Below are 20,757 nucleotides of genomic sequence, written 5' to 3' on the forward strand. Positions count from 1 at the left end.
TATTTATCTGATTTGGAATCCAGATGATCAAGTTATCATCGATCAAAACAATAGGCAAAATATCGATTTTGTCTCAAAGTTATATAAATAATTTTTAAAATTTTTTTTTATCATTGTCTTCCCCAACCCATCCAAAAAAACTAGCCAACGATTTTTTTTTTAAATAATTTTTTTTCTCAACATTCCAACTCAGATTCGTGGTGAACCGCTCGTCGTCGACGATCGACGCAGAAGAGAGAAACGTCCGCAGCCTCGTTCACTACAAAACCCACCCAACCTTTTTTCGTTTCACTTTCTTTTTTACCCCGTATCGTCAAAAATCAGCTGTATATATATGGGGATTTCAAAACTTCAACCTCGGATTTTACCTGTTTCGGGGTCAAACCGTCCTCCGTCTCACAAGGAAGAAAAGACGACAGCATCGAGATCTTCAAAATCACCGGGTCAGATTCAAAAATCAGCCACTTTGAAGTCTGATCTATCTTGATTTTCATGCCATTTAGATCAATTTTCGTGTCGTTCGTCTCGATTTTCATGCACGCATGACAATTCCGTCACCTAAATATCGTAAGGAACTTTCAATTTCTATTAGTAATCGTAGATTGTGAAAATTACATTTAAGATTTTATTAAAAATTTGTGGTAAGTTTCTAAAAATATAGAATTTAATTGATTATTTCAAATTCACGTCAGAATTTACATGTTTGATATGTTTAACTGTATTTTATAATAAAATATACGTGGGTAGGATATCTCACTGGGTTATTTCCGTTAGTTAGGTTCTGCGCACCGCTCGAACCCTGTTTTGATCTAAGTTTTGGTACTTTTTCAATGTTATTGAAAAAAAATGAATTTCATAGTTGGAAAAAATGATTTAATATTCAATGAACTCAAATTGAATTGATGAATATCAGAAAATGGATATTTTGTTTGAAAGATTGAAAACGGTAAAATTCGAAAATGAGAAAAATGGTATAAAATGATAAAATGTCAAAGTCACACCCGAGGGGTAATGTTTGTATTTTACATTGTTGTGTTATGTGTAGGTTGGTAAACGGATATCCAGGGATAATGTTACTGGTTGCATGTTTATTTACTTTCTGTTAGTGCGAGACGCTGTTTACTTTTCCGTTCTGTTATTTATTTTAAGCCAGATGGCCATACTTGCATGGTAGGAAACTGGATATCCATTCTCAATCTTGTATTGTTAATTTCTCTTTTGTTTTCAAATGAAAATAATATATATATATATGTAGCTATTTTGTGAGCTGTTAAAGAGTCTGTGAATGCTTGAAGAGATAGTGCGTCATATCATCCGGAGTAATGTACTATCTTGGGATGTACAGTAAGGACCACCAAGCTCATACGTGGTATAGGACGCGTATGAAAGTGGAGTCACAATTGGAATCTGGGTTATTCTTCTCTATCTTTACCAGTGAACTTGTAATGTAAAGGTGGTCGTATACGAATGATTTGTATATTTGGGAATCACATGCATGCGTGATAGGCATAAATGAAGATGATTAGTCAGTGATCACTAACAATCTATAGTAGTCGAACGTTCTGACACATCGAAAAGAGACCTATTGCTTATGGTCACGTCAAACGACCAGCCTGAACCGGATAAATGGTCTCACAAGTGTAGTAAACAACGACCAGCCACAAAATCAGGAACTACTATTTTATTATGAAACATCATGTCGTAATTTGGAGAGATCCAGTTGTGAATCTCAACTCTCTAATTTCACTACTCCACCATTATGTATTATGTATTTGTTGCCTTATTTTGATATATATAAAATGAAATGCACGTTTAATATTTTCATTTGATCAATTAGATTTGTATAAAAAAAGAATGTATTATAGTGAGTACTGCTGATCGATATAATGTGAGTTTTAAAATGTTTAGTTGCTCATCCCTAGCTATATGTATTAGTTAATCGTAGTTTCTTCTGTAAAACTTTGCATATTTTAAATGATTCAGTATGTTTATTCGTTCATGTTAGGAGAGATTTTTGACAGAAATTGTTTGATTCCCTACTAGGTACATTGTTACTCACCATTTCCTTCTTTATTTTTTAGTTTCAAATTCAGAACTTGGCGAGGCAGGTATAGAGCACGAGTGAAGATCATCTGATGGGTCAGATGACAGCCAGAGTTCGTCACCTGGTAAATATTAGGGTTACACCCCCTAGTGGTGTCAATTTGTCCATGAATATTATAGATGTTGTTCTGAGCGTTACGACTTTTGTTAGAGTGAGAAATTTTTGTATATAAGCTTCCGCACTTTGATCTATCGTACGTTATTAGATGTATATAAGGCTTCCGCTAGCATTCTATTTTATATGTATATATGTAGGATTGTATGTCATTTATCAAGTGCAGATTGAACGCCTTGGAATACTAACATAAACAGATGAGACCATGCTGAAATTTCGAGATGTCATCTAATACCTCGAGATTTGACATAGGGATTTGTGTTAGTGTTTGGCAGGGCGCCACATCACTTCCCCCATCCCACTACCGATCCCATCACCATTTCTCTAAACATCATCTACTCATACATCAACTCATCACATTTTCTCTAAAAAAATCTATTTACTCACATCAATCCATCACCCTCCCCTAACCTACCATCATCATTCCCTACAAACTCCTATCTCCCTCTAACCTACCATCATCATTCCTACAAACCCATACCTCCCCCTGACCTACCATTATCATTCTCTACAAATCCATCTGTACAACTTAAACCTATATCCCTCCTTTCAAATTAAACACTTATTCTCTCTTCATCAATTCATCTAAACCCCTAATCTTCACATATCTTGTCACATGTCACAATTTCCCTTACCCTCCCAAAACCTAATCAACCACCCTCTTAAACACCACTATCTTACCTCACCCAACACTCCACCCAAATGGATTGGGTAAGATCCAAACCATTTAGATCAAAACATTACCCATTTACCTTCATTACAAAACTACATTCCTCTCTACTCTAAATTTCATCCCCCCACCTTCAAAACCTATGTCATTCTCTACTCTCCCAATAATTCACCCCACTATATCCCTAAAGTAACCCCTAAACATCTATAAATACCCCTTCATCTTCCTATAAATGGGGACTAGTTCTCCCACCAAATCTTACAAAAAAAAAAAATCTACTCTCAACTCATCTCTATTCTCTACTCTCTTCTACTTCACTTTCAACCTTCTCACATTACTCTAAAATACATAGTCATATTTTACTAAGGACTCAAAGAAGAAGACATAAAAGAAGAAGAAGAAGAAAGAAAAGAAGAAAGACATTAAGGCTTCAAGGTGGGACATACCTCCCTCTCTCTCCCCTTTCCATTTCCCCATTCTACTTTCCCTCTCACTTCTTTTTAATTCTTCTTTTAGAAAATTTTAAGATGTGATGTTCTCACTCCTATCTCTGGTAGATCGGGGTTGTAACCACCTTCAAAAATAAAATCATTTTAAAACCCTCAAATGATTTTGTAGCAACCGGCATTCGGATTCTTCTCGACTTATGAGAATGGATCCGTAATCGAAGCCAAAACTTTTCAAAAATATGATTTCCAAGGCTAATGTCCATTAGGATCATCTCTTTCAATGAGATGATCCTTATGAACTAAAGTCAGCAGTAAAGCCAGTAATAAATCCTTACTTAGGGTACAAGTTATCGACACGTGGCACTTTATAATTATTCATAATTTTTTAATCAAAATGACTGTGTTGAATTGAGGTTACCACCACTTGGTAAGGAGAAAAGGGTGCCTAACACCTTCCATTTTCTCCAATCGAACCGCTTACTTTGATCTCAATGTTAGATTGGTATCTTATCCATCGAGAGTCACTAAACGCCAAAATGACAGCTTTTCTAAAAATGAACATCGGGTAGCCATTCACACCTTTTTCCAAATATGAATGGTGGTGACTCAAAAATTAATTTTAAAATATACATTAACCAATCCCAAATAACCTAAAAGCTTTCCAAAAACTTAATACCAACACACCAAAGCCCAAACCCATTTAAATCCACAAATCAATACCCACACTATATCAACCAATCAAATTTTGATTATCAAATGGATACTTGTCCATACCACAACTCACCTCCCAAAAATCATCATACCCAACTAACCCTCCACTTTTCTCTAACACAACTACCAACTCACACCCCTACACTCCATGTTATAAACCTAATCTATCACCTTTTTTCTAACATAACTACCAACTCACATCACAACCCACACCTCCCTTCATCATTTACCCTCAACTTATTCTCACAAACCATCCCCACACCCCTTCCCTTCAATCAACTCACTCAAACGCTCCATCTCTATACCTTTTTTACACTTGTCACAATCTCATTCATCCTTCCAAAAATCTAAACACCTAACTCCTTACACAACTCATTATTTTTTAACTTTTCACCCTATTTTGCCCTTAAAAGTAACCCCCCATCCCTATAAATACCCCCCATCACCTTCTAAATGGGTTCCAAGTCTAAGTCTAAAAAATAAAAAAATTAAATTTTCAACTTTCTACTCATCTTTTCTCTACTCCCTTCACTTCATCTACTCTAAAAAAATCACACTATCATAACTCACTAAGGACTCAAAGAAAAAGAATAAAGAAAGAAGAGAAGAAGAAGACATTAAGACTTCAAGGTAGGGTTGAGGATAACATATTTTCTTTCTCTCTTCCCTCTCCATATCCATCTTCTACTTTCCCTCTCACTTTTTTAATTTTTCTTTTTAGAAAAATCCTTGAGATATTATGCTCCCCTCCCCTATTTTCAATAAGTCGAACTTTGATTTCGGTTGAAAGTATAGGGGTTGTAACCACCTTTAAAATAAAACCGTTTTAATCCTTCAACCTATTTTTAGACAATTGGTATTTGGATCCTTTTCAACCCATGAGAATAGACCCATAATCATTAGCCAATACTTTTCACAAACATATGTAGTTCCCAAGGTTAAATTATTATAAGGATCATCTCCTTCAATAAGATGATCATATAATTCGAGCCGAAAGCAAACCCCTTCTTAGGGTACAAGTCGTCAAACACGTGACACTTTTATTTTATTTTCATTTTCATTAAAAAATGACCGAGTTATTTTGAGTTTACCACCACTTGGTGGAGAGAAAGGGGTGCCTAACACCTTCATTTTTCTCTAATCGAGTTGTTTATCCTGATCTTAGGTTGATTGGTATCTTATCCATATGAGAGTCACTAAAATGTCAAAAATGACACTTTTTCTAAAAAATATATATTAGGTGACCATTCACACTCTTTTATAAAAATGAATGGCGGCGATTGCAAACCTTCGTAGAAGTGATATTCGAAATTAAGAATCACGCATCTACATTGTCCTTCTAGTAAGACTAGGGAGATTTTTAATTTGACCTACCCTACTGTTGGGTAGCGCCCGCACGTTGATCTGCGCATGGTACCACTCAATTGGCTTGGACACGTGTACGGTCTAGATAATTGTACAGTTATTTCTCTCTACAATACCAAATGAGAGATTTTATTAGCACACTTTTTTTTTCCTTTTAACATCCCCATTATTTTGAAATTAGAGACATTTCCCAAAACGTGCACAATTTATGTCAAAATTCCAATTTTGGTACATTGTTCATTTTAATTCTTAACATCTGTTTTCAAAGTGAATTCATCACTTTTATAATCAACGAATTCGTTGATAAAGTACCAGTGAAATTGTTGACATGGCAAAATTGTTGATATTTTATTAATGAATTCGTAGATTGTAAAAATGATGATTCACTAGAAAAACATGTTTTGGGAATTAAAATGAATAGTGTATGAGACTAAGAATTTCTTCATATCCCAGTCAAGAAGGGGAGATTCACCCTTGAAATTGGTGAAATGAGATGAGTGTGTTATTAGTAAAATGTTAAAGTGTTGAAATAAAAGTTCTGTATAAAAAGTATAGACGAGAAAGTGAGAAACCCATCTTTGGTATTTCCCGCCTTTCCCTCTCTCTTCTCTCTCATTTGTTGTTTCCCGCTCTGAAAACCAACCCTAATTAGCTCAAATGGGTCTGAAACAAGCTGCAACTGATCCAACTACAGACGCTAAGAAACGAAGGCGGGTCGGATTCTCTAATATTGGTGAGTATATTCGGATTTAAAACTTCACAAGATCTCTTTCCTGCATGTATTTCCATCAGAAACTCTCGATTTTAGTGTATTTTTTTTTTTTTTTTACAGATGTTGGAGTTGAGGCGAACGATTGCATCAAAATTTTTCTGGGTATAATGGGTTTCTTCATCTTCAATTGAATCTTATGTATTTTTTTTTTTTCACAAATTCATTTGTTTATTTTGAGTAATTTTGTGAAACCCTTAGTTTTTGTTTTTTCACTCTATTTGAAATATTACCAGTTTTTGATATTATCATTTTTTCCCTCTAGAAGTGGGTAGTCTTTGGGCAGTTTGTTCTTCTTCAGTTGACCCAGTGAGACACAGGCTTGTGGAGATACCATCTCAATGGTTCAAATAAAGTGAGGGGTCAATATGTTGAAGAATGGGTTCATATGATATGTTTGGTAACACTTCTGAAGTCTGGAAACTAGAGATCAGACTTCAGAAGTTTCATCCAACATCCCCCATTGCTGGTTCAAAACTTCTGAATTTCGGTTCTGAAGTCTGAAATTTGATACGAAACAAAAAGAAATAAAGCTTCTGAAGTCTGAATTTTAAAGGTGGGCCACCTCCATTTGAACTTCAGAAGTGTTATCACAAATACACGATTTAAGGTAAATAGGCAAACAAATTTTGTACTTCAACCAATAAAAAAAGTAAAAGTTTATTATGTGAATGATCCATAGGTATCCCATTGACCTTGAATAATAGGTTTGAGATTTATGTTTATTGATATTTAAGTGATTGTTCTAGCTTGGTTTCTCAATCTTACCTTTCATTGAACTAGTTAGTTTGAAGATCTCCACTTCCTGTTTTTGATCGAATCAACGTATATCAAAGATTTAGGGCATTCAGGTTACATTTGAAATAGCAAAGAAGGGGGTACTAAAGAAGAAAATAATTTCTTAAAATATCAACTATTTGTAAATCATGGTATGAATCCTAGCTGTTTATTTGTATGGTATGAATGATTGAGATATCTTTTGACACAAGCCACATGTCACTTTGGGGCTAGATACACAGAATTTTGATGAGTAAAGGTTGTCCACTTTCAGATGGATTAACATGTAGTAATAAAAATGGGGAAATTTGTTCATTTGGGTTATGCATTAGTCAAATAGATGATTAAGGTCAAAGGGGTATATCACTAAATCGCTCTTAATTTTTCTTACTGAGGTTCATTTGTTATGAAAAACTATTGTGTAGTTAATAACAAAGAGGAAGTGGGTGCTGGAGATAGCTTTCATATTGATCCAGTTGATTTGAATCAATTTTTCGACGAAGATGGACGAATATATGGACACAAAGAATTAAAGGTTTGCTTCGCATTCATATCAATTTTAATTCTTCTCATAGATGTCATGCGGTGTCCATAACCCATATGATTTCATTGCTTTGTTTTGATTTGAATAGGGAAGCCGAGGATTAGTGAAGTCTATAAATTGAGATGGAGTAGTTATTTTTGATAGAATGAATTAAAAGTTATTTTTAAGATTTTGAAACCTTGTGAGTGAAGGGAGATTCTTCATTCCATTGAAGTGATTCCTCTCACATGTTGGTATGATTTATGCCAATTGGCCCTGTGTTTGTGCACCAAGATGATATCTTAATTCAATAATTCAAAGATTACACACAAGCTTTATCTCATTTTGATTCCATTTAAGTCTATGTTAGAAAATTTCATGTTATAAGTGGTATTGGAAAACTTACTCATATTTGTTTTTGTATTATCTTAAACCTCAACTTTTCAATTTAGGGCTACAGGGTCCGGTTCTGGTTGACCTAATTGGTACTAAAGTTGAGTTCATGTTAGATTCTGGTTTGTGTTGGTTTAACATCAACCCATGTTGAGCCAAACCTTTCCATCTTTAAGTTATTATCTACATATTGTGAATTGGATAATGTTTTATCAGTGCTTATGTAGGTCAGACACTTCTGTTTTTAGCTGTATTGTCTCGCTTGATGAGGGTTCACATTTCGTTATATATGGTTGTCTTTTTTTTTTTTTTTCTTTTATAAATAATTTTCTGAAAGAATGATTCAACAATACTTCTTTATTAAGTTGTTAAACAAAAATATAGTTGTTGTTGGCATTCTCACTATAAATCTACTTATATTTATTATGTTATGGAATAGTTCTATTATTGTTTAAAGTTTGAAAAACCTTCTGATTATGTTACATAGTTCAGTGCAGTTTTCTTAAAATCCTTTAACACATTTGATGCAGATTAACATTTGGTTGAGTAGCGTATCGTTTCATGCTTACGCTGATATTTCATTCCAGAGCACATCTGATGTACGTATTGCCTGCTTATTATTATTTATTTGTTTTCCCCTGTTTTGGATATGACAATGATGGTTAGTAAGTACATAGCTTTAATACTGTGTATATTTGATTTCTAGAAAATACCTTGGACGGATGGATCCGTTTACAGCCAAGTAGGCTTTACACTAATCCTGATTAGCAATGCATAAAAAATAAAATGATAGAAAAACTTGGTTGGCTCACTTGCCTTAGGTCAACTCCCTTCCCCCCCCCCCCCCCCCCCCCGGGCCACCACACACACATTCCCATCTCCAAATTTAAGTTGGTTATTGGGATTCCTTAGGTAGTTAACTAATTTCTACTATCGACAAATTTGAATAGGTTTTGTTTCTTGAATTTCTTAGCCTTTTATCTTATGGCAATGCTCTAACATTAGCTATTATTTCATTGTTGTAAGGGTGGAAAGGGGATCACAGATCTGAAGCATGCTCTTCAGGTACCCCGTTAATCACCCATGTTAAGCTATTATTTGGTTTCATCTTTGCATTCATATTGAGCATTATATTGTTACGACAGAAAATATTTGGTGAATCTCTGATTGAGGAAAAGGATGATTTTCTTCAAACTTTCTCCACAGACAGGCATATCAAGTTTGTTCCATTACTTACCTTCATCATCAATGATTTAAACTTACCTTTGTTTGTGTATGCTCATGTTTAAATCTCTTTTAGTCAATATTTTGTTATTCATTTGATTCAATGGTCTCAGAAATGTCATTTCAAATGGAGAGGTTGTGCATTGTGAAGCCACCAAGGGACACAATAGCATATCCAATAATCAGCTGGAATCAGAGGCTTTTACAGTGGAGGTGTATTTCATATTTCCTTCTTTCTTTTACATGCATTATAATTTAGTTGTGGCAACAGATGCCAAAGGAACTGGACTCTTGACTAGCGATATAAACTTAGATTGTAAAATAGAGGCCAAAATGGATGCTGTATGTTAGCTCATGGATATGTCTACACAATTTTTATTACCTGAATATTGAATATTTAGTATCTTGATTGTAGACTGCATTGGGTCTCTTTTGGAAATTCTGAAATCTCTAGTTTAAAGGCATGTGAGACTTATCTAAAATATTTGAGGTATTTACAGTGTTTCTAAAGGCCTGTGAGACTTACGTCTTGAGACGCGCCTTAAGGTGAAGTTCATTAAAAATGCTTTGAGGCCCAAGGAAGAAAGTAAAATATAGTTGAGGTGAAGTGTCTAAAAGGCGTATGTCTTTCAATCGAGGCATATGCCTCATGTTAATTTATTTGTTTTGTCATTTAAAAAATAGATTATTAATTGTATTTTCCATTTACCTCCCATCTCTATTCTCTTTCTTCTTATTCTTATCATCATCTTCTAATTCCTTTTGTTATTGGCATGCAACATAGTTGCAGCATTTATGAAGTTGCAAGTTGGATTAGTTGGTAAATTCTATGGGTTTTGACACTATAGACCTAGGATCGATTCCCGTCCTCACTGAGTTATTGATTTTATTAAAATCTCGCTTATCCAGTGGCAACACAAAAAATTGAACCTAAAAGAAACATAATTGGTGCACTTAAAAATAAATTCGAATATAAAATAATAATGGATCAAAGAAATTTTTTGAAGTGTTTCGATTCCCGTCCTCACTGAGTTATTGATTTTATTAAAATCTCGCTTATCCAGTGGCAACACAAAAAATTTAACCTAAAAGAAACATAATTGGTGCACTTAAAAATAAATTCGAATGTAAAATAATAATGGATCAAAGAAATTTTTTGAAGTGTTTTGGGCCATGCATAATTTTATTTAGTATTTTGTATTATGCAGCGAAATTTATTGAAAAATAATATTTTGTTATATTTTATAATAAATATAAAAATAATTCAGTGTAGAAACTTTCAAAATTAAAATATATTATTTAACATTATTCATGTTTGGGATTAAGACTTATAATTCAATTATGAAGATTTGAAACTTAAAATTTGGAAATACATACTTAAATTTTCTTTTGGAAATATGTGGTTGCTATTCTATTATTATTATTATTATTATTTCAATTTCAATATTAATTATTTATATATGATATTATTTATTTAAAAATTTCATGCATGTGAGGCTTACATCTTATGCCTTGAAATGCTAGCCAATCTCATACCTTGCTTCACTTAATGTTTGAAAGCATTACTACAACCAAATCATGTGACACTTTCCATTTAACCTATGGCTATATCTTATTTGAAAGCATGCTTCTGCAAGTGTTTTTAAATTGATCGAAATCTTTTTTGGACTTCCCCTTGACCTCTCAAAGCTAAGGGTGCAACTTGGGTGGTTGGGGGAAAACCTAACTCGAGCCTTGATCTACTCAAGCAAACTTAGGTTGTCAATGGTCCTGGTTGGTCCATAATCAGCCCGATCCTAACTGGACCTCAAAATCCTAAACCTAACTTTTCCCTTCTAATGGTTGATATTAGGTTTGGCCAAATAAAAATTTGCCTATGTCCAAGCTCGTATTGACTCACAAGTTTTCGAGCCTTTTTATGGTCTGGTTCACTAGGAATTTTTTCTATATATAATAAATATAACCATAATAGTATTATCTAAAAGATAAGGGGCAAAGGTTCCCCCTTCTCCTTATCTCAATTTTATCTCCTCACAAAGTAGGGGTTGAGATTTAATCTTGTCACGGATCTCGAGATTGTAAATCAAATATCCTTTCTCACGACTTTCCATCTCCTCTCTCTGATTGTGTTAGTAGTCTCACTGATGTAGGACATCTACAGCTCTAAATAGTTTTCTAATTCTATTAAATTTTTATTTCTAGTAGGATTTCTATTTCTACGTCTAATAGAATTTCTATGTCATAGTTATGTTAAAAGTACAATTCCTTGTTAGTTTCTAATTGTTAAATTTGTTTTTATTATTTAAACTATAATTAGAAGTGCTTAGAAATCTCTAATTTGAGTTCTAATAGGATTAAAAAGTTAATATTATGTTATAAATAGGTTAGGAATATTAATTTTTAGTGTTTTAGTAGGATTATAAGTTGTTGTGATGGAGTTATCTTATATAAGGAGCTTCAAATCCAAAAATCAATAATCAATCCAATTATCTTTTATCTTTTAATTACTTTTTAGCTTCATGCTTCTTTTTCTTTCAAGTTAGTGCTTGTTTATCATTGAATCTACTAATTCAAATTGATTTTGGGTGTTTTATTGAATCTATTGATTCACGTGCTTCTGCTACGTCACTCACTTTTATCTCTTTTGTGTTCTAGGTCATCTTCAACCTCTATCTTTTTCAATTCCTTTTGTATGTCGTCTTTAACATTTGATTTCTAGGTTTTAACCTAGATCGTGGTGGAAGAACATGTCTTTCCAAAACTCTTGAAGGAGAAGAACTGAATCTACGAGTGACTCGGGACTTGCCTTTGTTGTAACATTGGTTCCGATGTTGAGTGAAGACAACAAGTGTCTGAGGATTTAACTTTTAAGATCCATCTTTGTGCCACCTCGACATTCTAAAATGAGGGTGTTGATGGGTTGTGGTCTTACAATTGGCTAGTTAAACTCTTTGATTTGTTTTATCTCTTCTGATAGACATCCATTTAATCTGAATGACTTAATTGAGTTTGGGTTGGATTATATCTTGCAAATCTCTAAATTACAATGTGGGTTAAGTTTGTGTTTTCCCCACTAAAATTTAGCAGTTCAATTAGTTGTTTGGTAAAAATGGGTTTATTTTCATCGTAGTGGTGTTATTTTTTTTTTGAAAAAAAAATAAAATATGATGGGGGCATAAGAGGGGGTATGTCAAAGAGTCGTGATAATATGACGCCCCTCTTACGCCCCTGTCACAGAACCGTAGATCTTTTTCCTCGAGATACATAAGAAAAAGATTTATGCTTATGCGTATCCTGAGGCAAATGATCTACAGTTCTGTGATAGGGGTGTATGTCAGAAAGGGGTGGCAGAAATCATTACACTTAGAAGTATTGAAAATTTTAGGGTCTTATTAGTTTCCTAAATAAGGGGTTAGAATCAATTTGTGTAGTTATTGAATCGCAAAAATACTCATCTGATAGTGTTCAATTGAGTAGCTTGAGTTTCAAAAGTATAGGTGTTAGAGTTCTTATTTAATGTTGTGTGGGCCCAATACTTAAGCCCACATGACCCATGTCTTATTTCTCATTCATGTAAGGTCGTGCGGCCCTAATACTTAAGCACACACAACCAACCACATGTTTTTAATATAAAAGAGGGGTCAAACCCTATTGGGAGTGATCTACTCATTTCTCCTCTAGTTTTCTCCTTAACCCTAATCTTCTAACATGGTATTAGAGCACTTCTACCATTAGATTTGCTCGTTTTCTCTTCTTTTCTCCCTCTTTTTAATCCCTTTCTCTTCCCTTTTCAATTCGGTACTTCCAAATCCTAAAGCCTAGATTCCAAAAAGAGATTATGTGTTTGAGGTTTGTTTGTTTGCACGTAGATGTTTATCTAGGACTTGGTTTGTGTTTGGTTATGGTGTTTATGAATGTTTGAGGAATTGGTGGATAGTTTTGAAGTCCCAAAATTCAATTTTAAGAATAAATTTGTGAATACTGTCATGTGATTAGTACTGCGTGAATAGTGCCACATGAACAATGTTTTCTGCATGATTAGTGCTTGTTGAACAGTGTCCCATGAGCAATGTTTTTTGTGTGAATGGTGCTGCGTGAACAATATTTTCTGCAAAAAAAAAAAGAAAAAACACTTCATCGGCTTCTCAATCAACAATTTGAAAATTTCCCCGGATTACAATTTTTTTAAAGTGTTTTTGGGTTTTGCAATTTATTTTAATCGTTGTTTCATTATCCTCTCAACCCTAGCTGCATTTCATAGTATGCCCCTAAGGATACTCTATATATTTTTGAGATGTTTTTTTCATCTCTGTGTGGGTTTTTAGTTTACCCCTCCCCGAATTTTCTTGGAATCACACCAAGAATGGTGGAGAACTCACTTTACTCCATAAAAGAAACTCTTTCTTCATTCATCAAAATCTTTGTTGGTAATTAATTAAAAACACCCTAATACAATCTATAAAGAAAATAAATCAATAATTCTAGTCAAACTAAAATACTAAATAAATAAACCTAATTTTCATAATTTCCTCTCTTATTTTTCAAATCCTAATATACTTAAATAAAAGACATAGTAAAATTACTAAAGTGCCCCTAAATATTATACTAAGACCAAGAGCTAATAAAAGATGAAAATAAACCCAAAAAACATAAAATTAAAGTTCTAAAACAGAAAACTAAATAGATAACTAATCTAAAATAATCCCAAACAATAAAACGATAAATCTATACCCAAATAAGTGAAAACCTAAATAATTACAAATTTTCCATCGGAAACCATGACATTTGACTTGATTTCTGTTCCGCATTAGAAATTTTAGGGTTGTATTTGTTCCCAAAATATGGGGTTAGATCAATTTGTGTAGTTACCGAATCGCAAAAAGACTTCCTCTAGTTCTAGATATTCGATATATGTTCTTTATTTTGGGATTTTCAGAAATTTTGTATAATAGGGATGTTGGTTTGTATAATCTTTAAGCATGTTCTTTGTTTGTGAGTTTCAGACATTTTGAATGATGGGGACCATATCTGTAACCATCTTTTCAATTTATTTATTATTTTAGGCATATTCTATGTTGCGGGATCTTCAGAAATTTTGTATAAAGTTTGGGTCTTAGAAGTCTGGGATTTGTGGCTAGTGGTATCTTTTGGTGGTGTTATGAAGTGCTAGGGAAATTGGGGGTTTACTACTTTGAAAAATGGGAGCTGCTTCCAGCATGGGTTTTCACGACAACACAAGATAGGTGTCAAGACTTTTAATGCGTAAGATTATATAATATGAGTAACATGACCCAAACCCCATCACCCAGCCCATTGACAGCCTTGACCAAAATGTTGCACAATCTGAGCTTGAGCATGAGCTGCTCAACTAGAGCCCAATCCAAGGTGAAAATTGTGTTGACTTGGGTTCTGCTGGGTTTGTGAGAGAATGCAAAGAAGCGTCCAAACAAGTTGCATCTACACCCACCTTACACTTTTTTACTCCACATCACACTTTCTAACTGGTGCTTTCCATGGTCTCCTTGCATATGCCCAATAAATGGAAAGAAACTCTATATATCCAATCGAAATCTATCTTAATCTTATCCTAATCCTCACATGATCATGATTTGGTGTATCAAAGTATACCCTATTACAATGCATCATACATAAATAGTGTTACACAATTGACTTTAATCACTTATCAGGATTACTTCTTTCGTTCCTATGCACTAATTTCATTAATATATATATATTTTCTAGTCTCTTTCTACTTATCCGTCTATCTTATTGTCCTTGCTCAATGCCTTATAATTATGTACACTTTACTTCTTGATTGCTCAACATTCATTTCCTCTCGATCTATTTCTGTTAATCTTTTGCCTTTTTTATTTTCTATTTTGGTTGGCATACATGTGTATTTGAAGGTTTGATTCTCCTTCCTCAGCATCAGGTAATTCGCATGGCTGTAAATAGCATGCCTGTTGGAGAGCTCTATTGTCGGTTAGTACCTCTTGTGCTTCTTCTTCTTGATGGTAAGTCTTACACCTTGTCTTGTACTATGGGAGCATTTGATTCTTGCTTATATTTGTTTGTGACAATCCATATGTGATGCCAATCTGTGACAAGTAGTCTCCTTTGGTTCAGGTGGCAGTCCTATTGACATAACTGATCCAAGATGGGATATCTTTGTTGTGGTTCAGAGGAAAACAGATCAACACGGAGATATTCATTTTAAATTGCTTGGTTTTGCAACTGTTTATCGGTTTTACCACTACCCGGACAGTTCACGCTTGCGTATCAGTCAGGTACCTGGCCTTATATAGTCACAATTCTAGTTATGTAAAAAAAAAAAAAAAAGATTTGGGCACCAAATATCAGTGCCCAAGTCACTAGATCGTCTAATGTTTCTTGGTTGAATGGTGCTCCAATGCCTTGAGCACTATGATTTGTTGTTCCATCTGTATCCTCCGTAATCGGTTATTCTTATGTTTGATTAAAACATTTTCCGGATTAGCATTGTGGCTGAAGCTTTCCAAAATCAACTAAGAGATTTTTTTAATCAATCAGGAAAACTATTTTTTTATCCTTCTATATTAACAAAATGACGTTTTAAGATACTGGGACAGACACTGATTGTGTGTGTTGAGAAGCCTAAACATGAATCTGGGTTGTGCCAAAGCTATTTTTACGACTGCAACTACGGATTGCTCGGAGCTACAAGTTTAAAAAAATAATAATAAAAAAAGAGAGATTCCATTGGCACACCAACTTTTGCTAATGCCACCCCAATTCATTTGTAAATCACCAAAGAATTAGAACACATCTTGGGCTGGCGTTAGTAAAAGTTGGTGTGACAATAGAAGCTATCTAAAAAAAAGTTGAAAGTGTTTCCGTTTCTTAGACAGGAAAATAATTCTGTCATGACTAATTTTTGTATCCTCTTTAGTATGTCTGATATGATAATATGCTTTGGTGGCAGATACTTGTACTGCCTCCCTACCAAGGCCAAGGTCATGGTCGCCACCTTCTAGAAGTTCTTCACTCTTTTGCGATATCTGAAAATGTTTATGATGTAACGGTTGAAGAGCCATCAGATTACCTCCAACGTGTCCGCACTTGCATTGATATCCTTCGCTTGCTTGCTTTTGAAACCATTAAACCTACTATTACTTCAGTTTCTTCACAAATGAAGCAAGGGAACTTATCAAAGAAAACCTACAAGATTCAATCAGACCCACCTTTAAATGCAGTTGAAGATGTCAGAAAAAAGATGAAGATTAACAAAAAGCAGTTTATCCAATGTTGGGAGATTCTCATATATCTTGACCTTGATCCCAATGACCACCAATATATGGAGAACTATCGAACCCTTATTTCTGACCGAATGAAGGCTGACATTATAGGGAAAGATTCCGGGACTTGTGGTAAACGGGTAATCGAAGTTCCAAATGATCATGAAATGGCATTTGTCATGTTTCGGTCGAGGGATAGTGAAAATGTAGACAGTATTGACACTGAAATTGAGAGAAATCAAACCAATCAGGAAGAGCAATTGAATCAACTAGTTGATGAACGAATGAAAGAGATCATGGAGATAGCACAAAAGGTATCTTCATATCGAATGTGAACTTTTAGCCATTCTGAGTAATTCTGTGTTGTGCTCTTAATAATATTGGTACTGATGCAGTTTATGGATTTCTATGATATTGTTGGTAGGTAACTTGTGACTCCATTTGTATTTCAGTATTTACTTATTTAAGAGCTTTTGAATATTTGATTTACAAAATTAATTGTGTCATGGTGAAGTTTCATTGTATATTCTGCTTGAATTATTTTTATCTTATGTGGTGACAGAAATGCTTACCCCGGCTATCATCGGTAATAAAAGAGTTAAAATGTAGCGAAAATAACCTGAAAGACCCAAAAAATTGGTTAACAGGAGGCTTGATGCCCGCCCCTACACGCAGTACATTCTGCAAACAAACAAAAGATCTTATTTGAATCAATTTGTCTTTTGAGCAAAACAGCAATGTAGCTATTAGAATACACATTCCCATTGGTTGTTTATTATGTTAAAAGCAAAATCATTTTATTTTACCAACTCAGGAAAAATTGTGAGTGTTCCATGGACCTTCTATGAAATCCGTTGTTGAACTGGTGGACCACGTTGTTGGATATCTCCAATGATGGAAGAAGACCCCTTGATCGAAAGTCCAATTTGTGAAGGTTTTTGTATAATTTCCTCTTAGGGCCTATTTGATTGCATGGAAAATGCTATTCCGTTGATTTCAAATTCCATGGTAAAATGGATTACATGAAAATTTGATATCAAGCGTTTGATTGTACCTTAGGAAAAAAAATAAGAGGAAGAAGAAGAAAGGAGAGAGTAAATAAAGACAAAAAAAAATGGATACATGTGGATAGATGAAATCCACATTTTGCTAGAATTTTAGAAGGAAAATAATTTACCATGATAAAATTAAATCTAACGCTTAAAATGTGATTTTTCTTAGGAAATGACTTACAACCTATATTTAAAGTTATTACTCACCCTTAAGTAGGATTATGCAAGATAGGGCATCGTATTTAAACTTTAACAAGTTCATTTGTTTGTTTTTTATTTTTTTTGGTTGGAAAAGAAAATTTTCAAACAAAAAATATGAATTATGTTTCAATTTTATGTATTTTTTATACAAACAAGGTGAGAAAGAGTTTACAAGTTGGCACAGATTAGTTAAAAGTAAAATTAGAAGATATTTAAATAATGCTAAGTACATTAAAGGTGAAGATGAGAAAAATAGTAGGAGATGAGGTTAGAGAAGGATTATTTTTAGATATTATTAAATGAGGATCACTAAAGAAATTTAGAACTAACAAGAGATACGAGTGAGATTTGGGAAGTTACTTGTATTTCCGTAGAATTAGGATTTTGAAAATAAAAATAGCTCTAATTAAGATTAAAATGGGTAGATGTTAGAATTACCAATATATAAGAATAAGAGAGACATTAAGAAGAAGTATACCAACTATTGAAATATTATACTTAAGACTCGGGATCCAATACAGTGTCCTGTTCCTATATAAAAAAAAAATAGGATCAGTGTATATGGGGTACAATTTTATTGGTGCCTGAAACACCTCTAATCAAGCTGGTCACACAGTCCAATGTATTTATTTTCTAATCAAATTGTGCCACGTAGACACTGTTCCTCTCTATAGGAATAGGACACCGTATGGGATATCGACTCTTAAGAGTCATGTTATGAAAATATAGGAAAGAGTGATTGAACAAAAGTTAATACAAGAAATGAACATATCAAAGAACTAATTTAATTTTATGTCAGGTAGAGATCAACCATCAAGCCACCCTTTCTATTTGGACAAATGATAGAGAAATATAGATAAAATTTGAATCTTTGTACAGAAAAATTATACGAAGAAAGCATTTATAGAGCTAATTGGTGGGTATTGAGAGAAAAGAAAAAGATCTGTATGGGTACATTGGCATAATTAAGGATATTTATGCAAGAGTTGTAGCTGTTGTAAGGGAAAATACAGAGGAGACAAATGAGTTCTCAATTACAATTAGTCTACATTAGGGATTGACTTTGAATTTATCTTTGTTTGTTCTAGTTACTGATGAAGTAACTGTGTGTATCCAATAGCATGTACCTTTGTATGTGTTAGTTACAATTATAAAGTATTAATTGACGGAACTAGAGAGAAGAAGCATATATAAAACTAAAATTATGGAGAGAGGTCTTGAAGTCCAATGACTTAAAAATAAGTAGAACCAAGGTAAAGTATGTGGAGTGTAAATTTAATATTAACACCCAAGACGAGGAATGTCCAACAAAAATTGATGGTTTAGAAATACTCTAAAGTGGTCACTTCCTTTATCTCATTTCTATCATACATAAGGATAGGCCGATTAATGAAGAAAGCTCCCATAGAATCATAGTTGGGTAGTTAAGGGAGGTCGATTACATCTCCAATCTCCAATTAGATGTGTCTTTACTTGATCTTTCTCTACAATATGGGTTCTTCAGTAGTTCTAGAGGATTAAGGCAAGGAAATTCTCTTACACTCTTTCCATTTGTTATTGTTCAGAAGCAGGAGGTAGAATGAGATCAAGAGTGGTTTCTAATGGAAGCTTATTTGGGTTTGTGGCTAGCCATAAAGGTCCATTAGTATCCCATTTGCATTTTGCAGATGATACATTGTTATTCATTAGTTCATCTTTCTCCCAATTTCATTTCTTGATATTTGCTTTGATACGGGTTTTGGATTCTCAGTTAACTTAAGAAAGAGTACGATATTTGCCATGAAATATGTCAGAGTTGGACTGATTGGCTTTCACGATGAGTTGTCAGGTTGGCTCTTTATCTTCTTCACCTTATTTGGGTCTTTCATTGGGGGTTCCATACACCAGTATGGTATTGTGGGATCTAGTGTTTAAAAGTGTGAGTAAGTTTAGTATCGTCGAAGGTTAGATATTTATCAAGGGGAGGCAAAATTACGCTCATCAGAAGTATGTTAGCACGTGTTCTTGTGCACTTTTTATCATTATTTTCTATTCCCAAAGAATGTGGGGCAAAATTGAATAAACTGATAAATGCATCTTTGAAGGAGGGCAAACTTGAAGAAATTTTCATTTGTTTGAAAAAAAAAAAGTGTGAGGGGTAAGGCTTTTGAAAATTAAGTCAAATGAATAAGGATTTAATGGGAAATTGGTTATAGAGGTTTGGATGTGATTGAGTGCCTTCGGAGGGGGATTGTTAGTGCCAAGTATAGGAGCGACAGGGTCGGTGGGTGGGTATGTGAGGTTTTTAAGTGGTTGTATGGGTGTGTCATGGAAGGGTATCCTTAGGCTATGTTTGGATTGAGAGAAGAGAAGTCAATGACGAGAAGAAAAGAGAAGAGAAACTGAGCTTCTCTTCCATCATGTTTGGATTGAGAGGAGGGAACTTACGATAACTTTGGAATTTTAAAATATCTAAAAAGTGAAAATATTTTTAAAGGATTTATTTCTATTTCTCTCCTCTTCTCTGCAATTATTTTCTCTTCTCTCCCCACTTAACAATCCAAACAAGAGAAATGGAGACTCATTTATTTTCTCTTCTCTTCTCTCCATTTCTCTCAATCTAAACACAATGTCAAAATCCGAGAAGGGTGAGAGGATCCATTTTTGGGAAGATAGGTGGTGCGCATCTCCCCTCATAACGTAGTTTTCAAGGTTGTATGCTCTATCGTGTAAGAAATGCATGATGGTTTAATTTTTTATGAGATCATTGGGAATGAGTACTACATGGGGTTTTAGAAGGAACTTTAATGATTGAGAGATTGATTAAGTGTTGTAGCTCTCAAGTATTATATCTTCTGTGATTCTTAATTTTGGGAAGAAACAATAGTTGGAGGTAGGGAGGCAATCAAAGACAGTATTTTATTTTCAATTAAGTCCTTACACAGATCCTTGGACCATTCTCGAAGTAATGCAGCAAGCATCATTTCCTTTTAGCCCAATTTGGGAGACCAGAGTTTCTTCCTTTATGTCATTACTAGCGGCATCTAGCAAAATTATGAAAATCAATTAGTATCATTAAGCAAGGAATTAGTATGGCAAATAGGTACATTTATGTGCAAAGTGGATGCTTAATCGACGATCTTCCCTTGCAA

The 20,757-nt window shown here is 34.0% G+C and overlaps 1 protein-coding gene across 2 annotated transcripts; it reads left to right on the forward strand.

The window, feature by feature from the left end:
• Window positions 1-5,979: 5,979 nt before the first annotated feature.
• LOC147381568 (histone acetyltransferase type B catalytic subunit-like) lies at window positions 5,980-16,897 on the forward strand. Of its 2 annotated transcripts, none has more exons than XM_086430258.1 (10): window positions 5,980-6,146; window positions 6,246-6,287; window positions 7,385-7,494; window positions 8,406-8,474; window positions 8,902-8,940; window positions 9,021-9,094; window positions 9,213-9,312; window positions 15,032-15,113; window positions 15,226-15,386; window positions 16,061-16,897. In XM_086430258.1, exons 1-10 carry the CDS (start codon window positions 6,071-6,073, stop codon window positions 16,706-16,708), a joined length of 1,401 nt encoding a protein of 466 aa, XP_086286384.1. In that variant the 5' UTR covers window positions 5,980-6,070; the 3' UTR covers window positions 16,709-16,897. The 2 variants fall into 2 exon arrangements, with proteins under 2 accessions (XP_086286384.1, XP_086286383.1); XM_086430257.1 differs by having other exon boundaries at window positions 5,981-6,146; window positions 15,026-15,113.
• The last annotated feature ends 3,860 nt before the right edge of the window (window positions 16,898-20,757 follow it).

The sequence above is a fragment of the Akebia trifoliata genome, unplaced genomic scaffold (assembly GCF_017979445.1).
Source record: "Akebia trifoliata isolate Shusen 1 unplaced genomic scaffold, ASM1797944v1 Contig00350, whole genome shotgun sequence".
In the NCBI taxonomy this organism is placed as follows: domain Eukaryota; kingdom Viridiplantae; phylum Streptophyta; class Magnoliopsida; order Ranunculales; family Lardizabalaceae; genus Akebia; species Akebia trifoliata.